The 13,807-nt window shown below is 41.0% G+C and overlaps 1 protein-coding gene across 1 annotated transcript in view; it reads right to left on the bottom strand.

The window, feature by feature from the left end:
• ODAD2 (outer dynein arm docking complex subunit 2) overlaps window positions 1–13,807 on the bottom strand; it is a gene marked incomplete at its 5' end in the record, with an annotated part of 176,154 nt that overhangs the window by 147,841 nt on the left and 14,506 nt on the right. The window contains one exon of the mRNA XM_084875757.1: window positions 11,372–11,485. Within this exon, the coding sequence (XP_084731883.1) occupies window positions 11,372–11,485 (114 nt within the window). The remainder of the gene's footprint in view (window positions 1–11,371; window positions 11,486–13,807) is intronic.

Genomic DNA, 13,807 nt, shown 5'->3' with positions numbered 1-13,807 from the left:
AAAAGGAGAAATAGACAATTTCACAATTATAGCTGAAGGACTTCAACATCCCTCTCTCAACAACTGATAGAAAATCAGCAAAGCTACAAGAACTAAACACCACCAAAAACCACGTGATGTAATTCACATTTATGGAACAAGCCACCAATACAGCATATTACACAGTATTTTTAAGCATATGATAAATACAGAATGTGGTCCTGGCTGATGAGCTCAGTGGTTAGAGCATCAGCCAGCACACCAAAGGGTGGAGGATTCAAACCCTGGTAAGGGCATTTACTTGAATTGTAGGTTCTATCCTCTGCCCAGTTCGGGGTGTGTGCAAGAGGCAATCAATGGATATATCTCTCACATTGATGTTCCATTCTCTCTCCCTTTCTTTCTTTCTCTTGCCACTCCCTCTTTCTCTCTCTTTCTTCTCCCTCTCTCCCTTCATTCTCTCTAAAAATCAATAGGAAAAATAACCTCAAGTGAGGATTAACATATCATCTACATAAAAAAATCAACATAAAAACCAGATACTAGAACTGGTAACATTTCAGGATATATAACCAACATACAAAAATCAAGTGTGTTTATATTTAGGAGCAACAAATAATCAGAAATCAAAAATTTTAAACTAGTATGTATGATAGCCCCAACACAGACAGGTTTCACAAGTAAGGTGACCAGACACCCTGCTTTTGGTGGGGCAGTCCCGATTTTTAACAATTTGTCCCCAGTCCCACAGCGTTTTTAAAAAGTTCCGATAATGCCGCGGGACGCGGGACAAATTGTTAAAAATCAGGACTGTCCCACCAAAAGCGGGACGTCTGGTCATCTTATTCACAAAGAGATATTTAAGATCTATGCTCCGCAAGTTACAAAGCATTACTGAGAGAAATTAAATAAGACCTAAATAAATGGCAAGACACACTGTGTTCATGGATTAGAAACTTCAATGTTGTTAAGATGTAAATCCTCCCTAAATTGATCTACAAATTCAATACCACCTCAATCCTAAATCCTTCAGGCTTTTTATGAAGAAATTGACCAGCTGACTTTAATATTCTTTTTGGACATGCAAAAGATATAGAATAGCCAAACAACTTTGAAAAAGAACAATGACATTGGAGTATTGACATAATCTGACTTCAAGACTTACAAACTACAGTAAATCAAGACAGTGTGATACTGGTATAAAAACAGGGGAACAGAAATACACCCATGCATAAGGATAACTATTTTTTTTATAAAGTTATAAAGGTAATTCAGTGGACAAAGAATAGTTTTTTCAATAAGTGGTGCTGAAATAACTAGATATCTACATGCAAAAGGGGAAAAAAAGGAATTCTCTCATCTATAGTCATACCATGTACAAAATAGAAAATGTTCCACTGACCTAAAATGTAAAACAGCATTTGAAAACTTCTAGAATACATGAGAAAATTTTTGTGACATTGGATTACACAAATCTTTATTAGCTATAACACTATAAAAATTAATAAGTTGGACTTCATCAAAGTTGAGAGCATATCCATAAGCAGAATTTCAAAAATTAGCTTAAATTTTAAGGATATGTGCAACATTTGGAAGATAAAGAAATATTTACAGAAGGGTAGAGGTAACAGAAAAGATAATCAGAGAATCAATTTCAAGAGTCCAACATCCAACAAGTATGTTTCAAAAAGAGAACAGATAGGAAAACAATGATTAAAGATATAATACAGATGATACTTTCCATTTTTTATGCACTCGTGATTTTTATGCATGTATCATTAATGAAAAACAAACAACTGACACCTGCCTTAACATCATGAAAATTACAGAACATCAGGGCTGTGATAAAATCCTGAAGACTTCATTAGATGGCAAAAGCCAAAGCAACCGGTCACATAATTGAATGACTTCAAAATTCTAAGTAAAAATTATTTTCAAACTGTCATTATAGAAACAACTGAGAGAAAAGAATAAATATATTTTCAGGCAGGTTAACCACCAATTTTCCCCTGCTATGTGCCTGTGCTACTCAGGAATCTCTACTGATGGGGTGCACCAAGAAAAGGAAAACTGAACAGAACAGAACTTCCTTAACATGATCAAGGACCTAGATGAAAAGCCCACAGGTACTGCATTGAGTGGCCAGATTATTATTATCTCTGAATGCATTATAATCTGGCCACTCAGTGTATATTTAATGGTGAAAATCTGTAACTTTTCCACTAAAACCAGGAAGAAGACAAGAAGCCAGTTTTTATCACTTGTACTCAACATAGTCCCAAAAGTTTTAGCCACAGTAATTAGACAAGAAAAAGAAATTTATAAAACATCCAAATTGGAAAGGAAGAAGTAAGACTATCTATGTTCAGAGATGACTTAAACTTATCTAAAGATTTTCGAAAAACCGAGTTAATTAGTGAATTTATCAAATTTATAGAATTTCATTTTTATTTCACCTTAAAAATCAGATCTGATTTTAACACTCAAAAATAAGTTGTGCTTCTATACACTAGCAGTAGAGAATCAAAAAGAAAATTAATAAAACAATTCCATTTACAATAGCATCAAAAAGAATAAAAACTTAGGAATTAATTTAACCAAAGATGTGTACACTGAAAATTATAAAACACTGCTGAAATGAAAAAAAAGGAAGGATATTCCATGTTCATGGATTGAAAGACTTAATATTATTAAGATGGCAATGCTATATGAAAGCAATTTACAGATCCAATAGAATCCCCATCAAAATCCCAATTGTTTGTTTGCAGCCTAAAATTTACATAGAAAAATCAAAGGACTCCAAATAGCCAAAATGGTCTTAAAAAATAAGAACTAAGTTTTCGGATTCACACTTCCCCATTTTAAAAGTACTACAAGGCTATAGTAATCAAAAAAAGTATAGGACTGTTAAGGATAGACAAATAAACCAATAGAATAGAATTGAAAACCCAAAAATAAACTCATACATCTATGATTAATTGATTTTAAACAAGGATGCCAAGACCATTCAATGAAGAAAGAACAATCTTTTCAACAAATGGTGCTGGGAAAACTGGGTATCCACATGCAAAAGAATAAAACTGGAACTCAACTTATACCATATACAAACATAACTCAAAATAAATCAAACCTCTTAATTTAAGAGCTAAATCTAGGAAATGATTACAAGAAAAAATAAAGGTAAATCTTTATGACATTGGATTTTGCAATGGTTTCTTAAAAGATAGCAAAAGCACAAGCAACAAAAGAAAAAACACATTAGACTTTATCATAATTAAAAGTGTTTGTGTCATAAAGGACACTATCAAAGGAGAAGGCAAACTACAGAATGGGAAAACATTTACAGATCTTCAATATCCACAACATAGAAAGAGCTCCTGTGTCTCAACGACAAAAAGACAACCCCAATTTTTAAAATGGGCAAAGGACATGAATAGATATTTCTTGGAACAGATTGACAGAGGTCAGAGGGCAAGGGAATGGGAAGGGGGTTCTGAATGAAAGAAGGTGAAGAGATTAGCCAAATAACATAACATGAATAGCCCATGGATGCAGAAAACACTGTGGTGATGGTCAGAAGGAGGGGGCAGGGGCAGGGTGAAGGTGGGTGAAGGCGGGGAGGGGGAGAACTGGGAACATCTGCAATGGTGTGAACAGTAAATAAAAATTATTTTTTCTGTTAGTCCTCACCTGGGGATATTTTTCCCATTGATTTTTAGAGATAAAAAAGGAGGAAGGGAGGGAGGAAAGGAGAGAGAGAGAGAGAGAGAGAGAGAGAGAGAGAGAGAGAGAGAGAGAGAGAGAGAGAGAGGGAGGGAGGGAGGGAGGGAGGGAGGGAGGGAGAGAGAGAGAGAGAGAGAGAGAGAGAGAGAGAGAGAGAGAGAGAGAGAGAGAGAGAAATATCTTGGTTGCCTTCCACATACCCTGAATTGAGGTTGGGGATCAAACCTGCAACCCAGGCATGCACCCTTGACCAGGAATCGAACTCATGACCCCCTCAGTGTGTGGGCTGACTCTAACCACTGAGAAACACTAGTCAGAGCAAAAGAAATTAATAAACAAGTTTTTAAAAAGAAGATAAAAATGACCAGAAAGCTCATGAAAATATGCTTTGCATCACTAATCATTAGAGAAATCAAAACCACATAAGATACCATACTTCACATTTATTAGGATATCTATAATAAAACACACACACACACACACACACAGAAAAAGAGCGAGAAAATAACAAGTGTTGATGAGAATGTGGACAAACTGGAATCCTTATACATTGCTAAGTGGAAATATAAAATGGATCAGCCACTGTGGAAGCATTTGGTAGTTCACTCCTAGTTATATATACCCAAAAGAATTGAAAAGGGGTACTCAAACAGATATTTGTACACCAATATTTGTACACCAATATAGCATTTTATACAAACAAAAGGTAGAAATAACCCAAGCTTTCATCAACAGATGTGTAAACAAAATGTGGTATATACATAAGTGGAATATTTTTCAGTTATGAAAAGAAATGAATTTCTGATACATTCTGCAACATGGATAAATCTTAGAATATTGTGCTAGATTGGTGCAGCCACTATGGAAAACAGTATGGAGTTTCCTCAAAAAAATTAAGAATGGAATTTCCATTTGACCCAGTGATCCCACTTCTGGGAATATATTCTAAAACTCCAAAACACCAATCAGAAAGAATATATGCACCCTTACGTTCATATTAATAGCAGCTTTATTCACAATAGCTAAGATTTGGAAACAGCCCAAGTGCCCATCAGTAGATGAGTGGATAAAAAGGCTGTGGGACATCTACACAATGGAATACTATGCAACTGTGAAGAAGAGGGATTTCTTACCCTTTGGGACAACATGAATGGACCTGGAGAGTATTATGCTAAGTGAAGTAAGCCAACCTGAGAAAGACAACTGTCACATTATCTCACTTTTCAAAAATTTCTTTATTGACTAAAGTATTATATATATGTCCTTATCCCACCGTTACCCCCCAACCCCCCACTCATGCCCTCACCCCCCTGTTGTCTATGTCCATTGGTTAGGCATATATGCATGCATACAAGTCCTTTGGTTGATCTCTCCCCCTTACTTACCCCCACCCTTCCCTTTAAGATTTGACAGTCTGATCAATGTTTCTCTGTCTCTGGGTCTGTTTTTGTTCATCAGTTTATGTTGTTCGTTATATTCCATAAATAAGTGAGATCATGTGATATTTATTTTTCTCTGACTGGCTTGTTTTACTTAGCATAATGCTCTCCAGTTCCATCCATGCTTTTGCAAATGGTAAGGACTCACTTATTTGTGGAATCTAATGAACAAAAATAATTAACCAACAAAATAAGAGCCTAAGCATGGAGGCATAGAACAGACTGATATACCTTAATGTGGGGGTGGGGTAATGAGGAGAGATAAACTGAAGAACTTATATACTTACTAGAGGCCCAGTACCCTCGGGGAGGGGGGGGCGCACTGGTCCTTCAGCCTGTCCTGTGCCCTTTCGCAGTCTGGAAGCCCTCAGGGGATGTCCAACTGACGGCTTAGGCCTGGCAGTCAGACTTCCTTAGTGCTGCTGCAGAGGCAGGGGTGGCTCCCCCACCGCCACTATGCTCACCAGCCATCAGCCCTGCTTCTGGCTGAGCGGCGCTACCCTGTGGGAGTGCACTGACCACCAGCAGGCAACTTCTGTGTTGAGCATCTGCCTCCTGGTGGCCGGTGCACATCATAGCAACCGGTCATTCCACCATTCAGTCTATTTGTACATTACCCTTTTATTATATAGTATGTGCATAGCCCATGGACATGAGCAATAGTGTAGTGAAGAGCTGGGAGGGCCAGGGACGAGGTGGAAGAAATGGGAGACAACTGTAATACTGTCAACAATAAAAAAATAGAAAATAAAAATGAAACCATATCTGGTCTCAGTAGACAGCTTCCTGCATAAAAGAAAAACATCCTGCTAAGTGAAATAAGCCAAACACAAAGGACAACTGTATGTATCTACTTATATGAAACTAGAAGCCCACTGCATGAAATTTGTGCAAGGGAGGGGGTGGTCCCTCAGCCTGGCCTGTACCTTCTCACAATCTGAGATTGCTGGCTCCTAACCGCTCACCTGTCTGCCTGTCTGATCTCCCCTAACCACTCTGCCTGCCTGCTTCATCACATCTAACCACTCTGCCTGCCTGCCTCATCACACCTAACCACTTGCCTGCCTTCCTGATCACCTCTAACCACTCTACCTGCCTGCCTCATCACACCTAACCACTTGCCTGCCTGCCTGTCTGATCACCCCTAACCACTCTGCCTGTGTGCCTGATCGCCCCTAATTGCTCACCTACCTGCATTATCACCCTGAACTGCCTCTGCCTGCATGCCTGATTGCCCCTAACTGCCTCTGCGTCACCCCCTGCTGCTGCAGCTTCACCCAGAAGGAAGTCTGGAATGATGTCTGGAAGGTTGTTCAGCTGCCCAGTCTAATTGGCATATTATGCTTTTATTTTTATAGATAAGAAATATTACTAATGGTTACCTTTAGTCTAAGAAAATTCAAAAGGAAGCAGATCACCTAGAGATGGAAATAATGACTTATGAGGCCTTGTGCCTCTCTTTTGGGAAAGTGATAGCACCTTCAATCATTTAAGGTAGGGGTGTCGAACTCAATCAGAGAAGGGGCCAAAATCTAAAATCCAGCCTAAATCGTGGGCCGAATGGTTTACTGAACAGTCATAAACTGACAATGTCATAAACTGACAGCGGAGTGCAGTGATGACAGCGTGGTGCGGGCCACATTGCAAGGCCTGGCAGGCTGGATTTGGCCCGCGGGCCTTGTGTTTGACACATGTGATTTAAGGGGTATTTGTGGACCCTGCTATTGTTCCTGGAAGTTTGATATAGGGTAAAGGGTGAGAATAAATGCCGAAAAGGCAAAGGGTAGGTTTTGTCTGTTGGCTCAGAGCTCCATCCATGCCCTTCTGTGTTTTCCTGCAGTTTAGGGGAAACCACGTTTCCTAGATGCCCCTGGCAGCTAACTTCACACTGCGAGCATTCACTGGGCTCAGCCGGGCTGGAAGCAGGGACAGGGGCAGAGGCAGTGAAGTCCACAGGCTGCTATCTTCCTTGGCAGCACCATTCTAATGGCAGCAGCAAGTTCTCAGCAGCGTCTGCAGGGCATGATCTGGCTCCTTCGTCCATGAGAGTAAGAATGGCTTCCTGTAGCTATTAATCTCTAACTTCACTTTTTTTTCTCTTCTAGCCTTTCCTTTCCAACCCTTTGGTAACCAATTCCCAATATTAAATTCTATCTGTTTGGAATACCTAGTGGGGGCTCTATTTCTCCACTGATGGAGGTGAATCCACAGCCCAGATATGCAAAGAATAATATGAATGCGGAGAAGGAGGAGGAGTTCATTGATAGGCCAGGGGGAAAAAAGAAAAGAAATCATATAATAGGACATCAGGGACAACATGCTATGATTTATTTTTTTATTTGTTAATCCTCCCTAGAGAATATTTTTCCATTGTTTGTTTGTGTGTGTGTGTGTGTGTGTGTGTGTGTGTGTGTGTGTGTGTGTGAGAGAGAGAGAGAGAGAGAGAGAGAGAGAGAGAGAGAGAGAGATGAGAGAGAGACATATAAATTGGTTGTCTCCTGCATCTGCCCCAAACAGGGCTGAGGATTGAACCTGCAACCCAGATTTGTGTCCTTGAACCTGAGATTCTTCAGTGGACAGGTGGATGCTCTAACCACTGAGCGATGCTGGCCTCTCTAAACACTGAGCAATGCTGGCCAGGGCCATGCTATGATTTCTGATGTTAGCAGTTGCAGGTGAGAAGGCTCAAAGTACAGCCTTGGAAATAGTGGCTGAGATGAAGTGAAATTGTAGTTTCACTATAATTGATGATCTTTTAACTGGGATGTGATTGTGCTACTTGCTTCACTCAAGTGACTGTCAAAATAAGGAATAATTACAGGATATGAGACAGGGAGAAGGATGAGGGCATGTCAGACTGTGCCCCAAAGGCTTAGAGCAGATGCTGTGTGTGTGTGTGTGTGTGTGTGTGTGTGTGTGTGTGTGTGCGTGCGCGCGCATGCTGGGGGCCTGCCCCCAACCATACCACAGAGGCTTGGAGCAGGTGCCCCTGTGTGTTCTTCTCTCAGGCTCCAGCCCTTCCTTCTGAGCTGGTAGTGACTGTTACAGCACCCTGACCTAATTTTTCTGATTTGTCTAAATCAGAAAAATTTAGACACAGAAAATAGATTAGAGTTTACCAGGAGCTGAGGGAAGGAGGACAGGAAAGTTATTTCTTAAAGGGTACAAATTTTAATTTGGGATGATGAAAAAGATTTGGAATAGATAGTAGTAATGGTTGCACAATATTGTGAATGCGATTAATGCCACTGAATAATGTACTTAAAATGGTTAAAATGGCAAATTTTACATTTTATGTATATATTTTATAACAAAAATAGCAACAGCAAAGGAAAACTCATGTCCAGGAAACAGGTGATCAAACACTAGAAAACAAGAAGAATTCGCAGGAAGACAGAGAAGTGCCATGACAAGAGTGGGAGCAGCTGGGAAGAAAAGGAAGCCCTCCCAAAGTGGCAGGTTAGGAAAAAAAGGGCCTGAGAAACTACCATGTTTCCCCGAAAATAAAACATCCTCTGAAAATAAGACCTATTTACAGGTTTCCTTCTGAGTGAAATATAAGGCATCCCCTCGAAAATAAGGCCCCCCCTACGCTCTGTCTCAGAATGAAAATTAATTTACCATAAACTGGTCGCTAGGGCCACCCCAACTGGCGTCTAGCAACAAGTGATGTTACTCGGAGTCACTGCTGTGTGGAGGCAGAGTGGAGGTCAGAGTGAGCAGTGAGTGCAGGGCAGGAGAGAGGAGGAGACTTTCACAGATGCATGTAGAACAGAACAGGAGGATTAGAGCAGACGGGACACCGCGAAGGTGGTGAGTGCTGGTCTGTCTCTGGTGACACTACCTGATGCTTGCGGCCGCCCTCATGATGACTGAAGGTTCTCAGTCAGTGGCAGACCCTGCTCCAGCCCAGATTCAAGCCTCAGCAAGCCCAGTGACAGTCCCCAGGCAGGCCCCAGGGGGTAAATGTCTGATAAAGGGGTAGGGGGGATGTCTGGTGAAGGTGTTCAGTGGCACAGGGGTGGGGGGAGGGGGATCACTTAAAATGACACAGGAGGATCAGAGGGGCAATCAAAATGACACAGGAGGATCAAAAGGGGTTACTAAAACGGTAATCCCCCTCTGATTCTCCTGTGCCATTTTGATTCCCCCCTCTGATCCCCCCTGTGTCATTTTAAGTGATTCCCCCTTCCCCCACCTTGATACCCCAATTCCTTTTTTTTACCCCTAGAAATGAAAGCAAAAAGAAAAAGCTACTCCATGGAGTACAAGAAAGGAATTGTGGAAGACTCTTGGGGCCAAAATCTTACTGCTTTCTGCAAAGAGAAGATGTGGAGTATCCGCTTGGTCCGAAAATGGTGAGCAGAGTATGGTAACCTCATTGAACAAGTGGACAAGGGAAATGCTAAAAAGCGCAAGTGTGGATCAGGTCGGCAACCATTATTTTCCGAGCTGGAAGACCTGATCTGTGAATGGGTTGTTGACAGGAGAGCAAAGGCTTTCGTTGTGAATAGGGCTCAGATTCAAGAATTTGCCCTTGCAATGGCACCACAGTTTGACATAGCCCCAGAAGACTTCAAAGCATCACAACACTGGCTGGATAATTTCCTTCAGCAAAGTGAACTGTCTTTAAGAAGATCTACAACATTGTTTAGGTTGGAAGATACTCAAGTTATTAAGCGAGCACTTGCATTCAAGTCCTTTATTGATGATGCGGACTTCTCTAAATACAATCTTTCCAACATGATTGTTATGCATGAAACTGCAGTGTTTATGGGCCAATCATCTCAAACAACAATTGAACAGCGGGGTGCCTCCTTAGTGTACATTCCCTCCAATGCTTACGAAAGTGCATGTGTTTCCTGTATTTTGGCAATTCGTCTGGATGGCACTAAAATCCCACCTTTAATCATTTCTAAGGGCAAGAAGGAAAAGATTGAACATGTTTTGGGTGTTTTTATTCTTGAAACTGAAAAAGCCTGGGCCACACAAGCAGTTATAAGGAAGTGGGTCGATTTAATGCTGCTGCTTGTTATGTGAGGGAGCCAAAAAGATCTGCTAGTCTGGGATGCAGCCAGCACTCACCACGCTAAAGACATGAAGACATTTATTCACGAAAGAAAAATACAACAGATAATGATTCCTGCAGGAATGACGGCCTATCTCCAGACTCTTGATATTGCAATAAACAAGCCATTCAAAGACAATTTGTGCATGGAAATTAATGACTACATTGAAAATAGAATGGAGAGAAATCAGCGTGGAAACTTTGTGAAACCTAAACTGCAAGAAGTTGTGACTTGGGTGAAGAATTCATGGGAGAAAATCACTTACAGTTGCATTGCAAATGCACTGTGAGCAGGCTACCTTGACAAGAAGTACTCATTTAAAGACAGTGTTATTGCTAAACATGAGAGATTTGGTCCACTGATTCTGAAAGAAATGGAGTCACAAATAATTCTCCAGGAAATTCAGGAATTAGATTGTTATGATGATGTTCCAGAAGATGATGACATGATTGTCATTGAATAAATGAGTAAATTCTTGATACTGTAGGATTCACAGTTTGTCTGGTTTGTGTTGACAACTACCGTACTACCGTACTGTATACAGGTAATAAATTTCCTTTATTTTCATTTAACAATAAATGTGTACCGTATTCTTCTTCATGAAAAAATAAGACATCCCCTGAAAATAAGACCTAGCACATCTTTGGGAGCAAAAATTAATATAAGACACTTTTATTTTCAGGGAAACAGGGTATCTCAGGGGAATCTATGGAATTGACACCAGCTTGAGAATCAGCCGGAGATTAACTGCATCATATTAGTGTTTCTTGCATATCGTTTTTACTCATATCAGCTTTAGTCAACGTTTTATTTTCTTTGCTCAGCACTATTTCAAAAACCATGGAGGACACAAGAGAGGCACCATTCTATGCATGGGATGAAAATAATCAAAACATCTAGGGTTGAGTCCTTTATTCTTAGTGTTATTTATTCAGAAGGGAAAACAAAAACAAAGTGAAATATTGTACCTATCACCTAAAGAAAATGAGAAACAGTCTTAAAATACTACATTACAGCATTTCTTACTTTACATCATTATGTAATCTAATAATTAAAAGCAGTGCCCCACAATAGGCAGACTTACTCTAACTTTTTACACTTTAGAAAGTTGTCAAATAATATAATGCTATGGAAGTTCAAAAGAGACTATATAAAACTTACCTGTTTAGACATATTTTCTGAAAATTTTGCTGATTTTTCTTTTAAACATGTGACAAGGTCTTTATAAATCACACCTTTTCTCTCATAATTAATTTCCTCATCATCTGTTTTGCCCTTTGGGAGGAAAAAGTCGGCACTATTATTTAATATAATAGCAATATAAGCACCCGATCAATACATCACAACCCAAGTACACATTTTTTTTTCTTCTCTAAAAGATCCCTATAATAGTCTTTATATATGAAATATAAAGGCAAAACCCTTCCCCCTTAAAGTAGTTACCTATTCACTCGTTCTTTCGGCAAGCCCTTATGAATACCTCCCACAGGCAGCAGGGCACGCTGCCATTCAGCACAGGAGCAGGTGCTCTCTTCCCTCCAGGCTCCTCTCAGGAGAAATGCATTATGACCTCAAGAGCCTTTGAGGGTGTCACAGAAGCCTCCAGATTAGAATGCCGCACAGAGGAGCCTGTGTTTCTGTGTGTCACACCGCTCTCTCGTTCTGTGTAGCATGGTGGCTCTAGGCTTATTTTCTAGGGTTATGTCTCTATGCAACCAGCTGTCTGTCCTCCCACCTTCTGTCTCTGTCTCTGTCTCTGTATCTGTATCTGTATCTCTCTTCTTGTCTTGCCCCTCCATTCCTCTCTTCTTTCCTGCCCCTTTCGTTCTCCCTTAACCAAATATACAGTATATGTAACTGTAGTGTATTATACATTTTGTTGTAATTACTGAATAGTTTCATGCTCCTTGTGTTTCATTTTTAAACCAAGGGGAATACGTAGATGTTTACAATATCAAGTAAACTGGTCTGTGAATCAATAGCCTTTTATGAGAAGCAAAGGCTCCTTATCCCACTCAGGAAAGTCAACAAAAATAATTCCTTTTTTAATTTCTTATTTTCTAATTGGAAGTTTCACTTTTCTAAAGTATCAAAATAAACCAAAAGTAAAATTATATTTAGATCATCTCCCTCCTCTAATGCAGAAATAAGCTAATTGTCATGCTGATAAGAAAAGCACCTAACGCATGTCAGAAAAGGTGCTACAAGAAATCGAGAACACAGCACCAGTAACTAGATACCAACCCCAGCTCAGGTGTGACAACTCTCTAAGCAGTCCCCTGTAATAGCTGGGTCCCCACTGAGGATTTGGGTTCTCCCTGCAGAATTTCCTGGTGGTGATAGGGGGGGAATAACATATTGGGAACCAGCTATAATTGTAGAAATATCAACCATGCCCTGTTGGCCGTGATTGCTTTGTTCTGATTAAGGAAAGTACCGGGGACCTGGGAGCTCAACTAGGCTTGTAGCTCATCCTCCCCATTTGGAGCTGCCTGTTATCATGTTAAACCTGTTGCAGAAACCAGAATCACCAGCCCTCTGGAGACCCCAGGCCCTTTGCATATCTATTAACTCCCAATTTGCCCTTTTTGCCTACTCCCCCATGTAATCTTTGCTCTTCTGCCCAATATAAGCTAGTTTCTGGTAGGGTGCAGAGCAGATTTTTATAAATGACCTGCTGCTCTCCTATCATACCAGAAGTATTGGAATAAATGCTCATATGATTTAACCTTGTTTCTGCTTAATTGGCTCAAGTAGAAACAGGCAGCATGGACCCACTGATTGTCCGGTTACAGTGACACCCTAAACTACATTGAAGACACTGAGGACAGGTGTTGCCGGTAAGAAAGCTGAGCTCCTTCCATCTAAGTTCAGTGAACAGAGGTGAGACTCAAACTGTTTTAATCTAGAAAACTCGGAAGGCTATGTGCTGTTTCGCTCTCAGCTCAAAGCTCACCCATCCTCACTCTGCTGTGCGATACTCAGGCTGGGAATCTGCAAAACCGTGTTTCACCTTGGCCAGGTAGGTAGCTTCAGTCAACAGGAAGTGAGGGAAGAGACATGCTCCCTTCTATTGTCGCCTGTTCCTGTTCGTCACCCCAGCAACGGCCCCACCCCCCTGGCAGTGGCAGTTGCTTCCAGTAGCAACAGTTGGTTCTAATTTCCAAAGTATTTCTCCCTGTAGTCCCAGAACAAGGCTCTTCCCACCCTTCCCCCAAGAAATACCATCATCAGCCTACCAGGGCACCATTTCCAAAGATTTGAGTCTCTGCTCTGAGGAGATCTTCTGAGATTTTGAGGGACCAGCATGAATTGGGCAGCAATCACTCCTCAGACCACTGGGCCCCAGTGTCACAGAGGCCCCCTGGGCTCCAGGGAAACTAGCACAGCCTGGAAGTGACCAGGCCTCAGAGGTGTAAGTCCAAGTTGTGTGGGGAGCCCTCCTCTGAGGTCCTAAGGGACCTTCGCCCAGGCAAGCAGGGTCTACTCTCCAGGAGTTTAAGCCTCAGGCCTGCAAGGGTCCTCCTCTGAGATCCTAAGGTACTAGCACAGCCTGGCAGTAGCTCTTCTCCAGGGACCAGGTCCTAGCTGCATGGG

The sequence above is a fragment of the Pipistrellus hanaki genome (assembly GCF_964339955.1).
Source record: "Pipistrellus hanaki genome assembly, chromosome: 1".
Lineage (NCBI taxonomy): Eukaryota > Metazoa > Chordata > Mammalia > Chiroptera > Vespertilionidae > Pipistrellus > Pipistrellus hanaki.
Note: the sequence above shows the minus strand (reverse complement) of the source record. Positions and strands in the feature narration are given on the sequence as shown.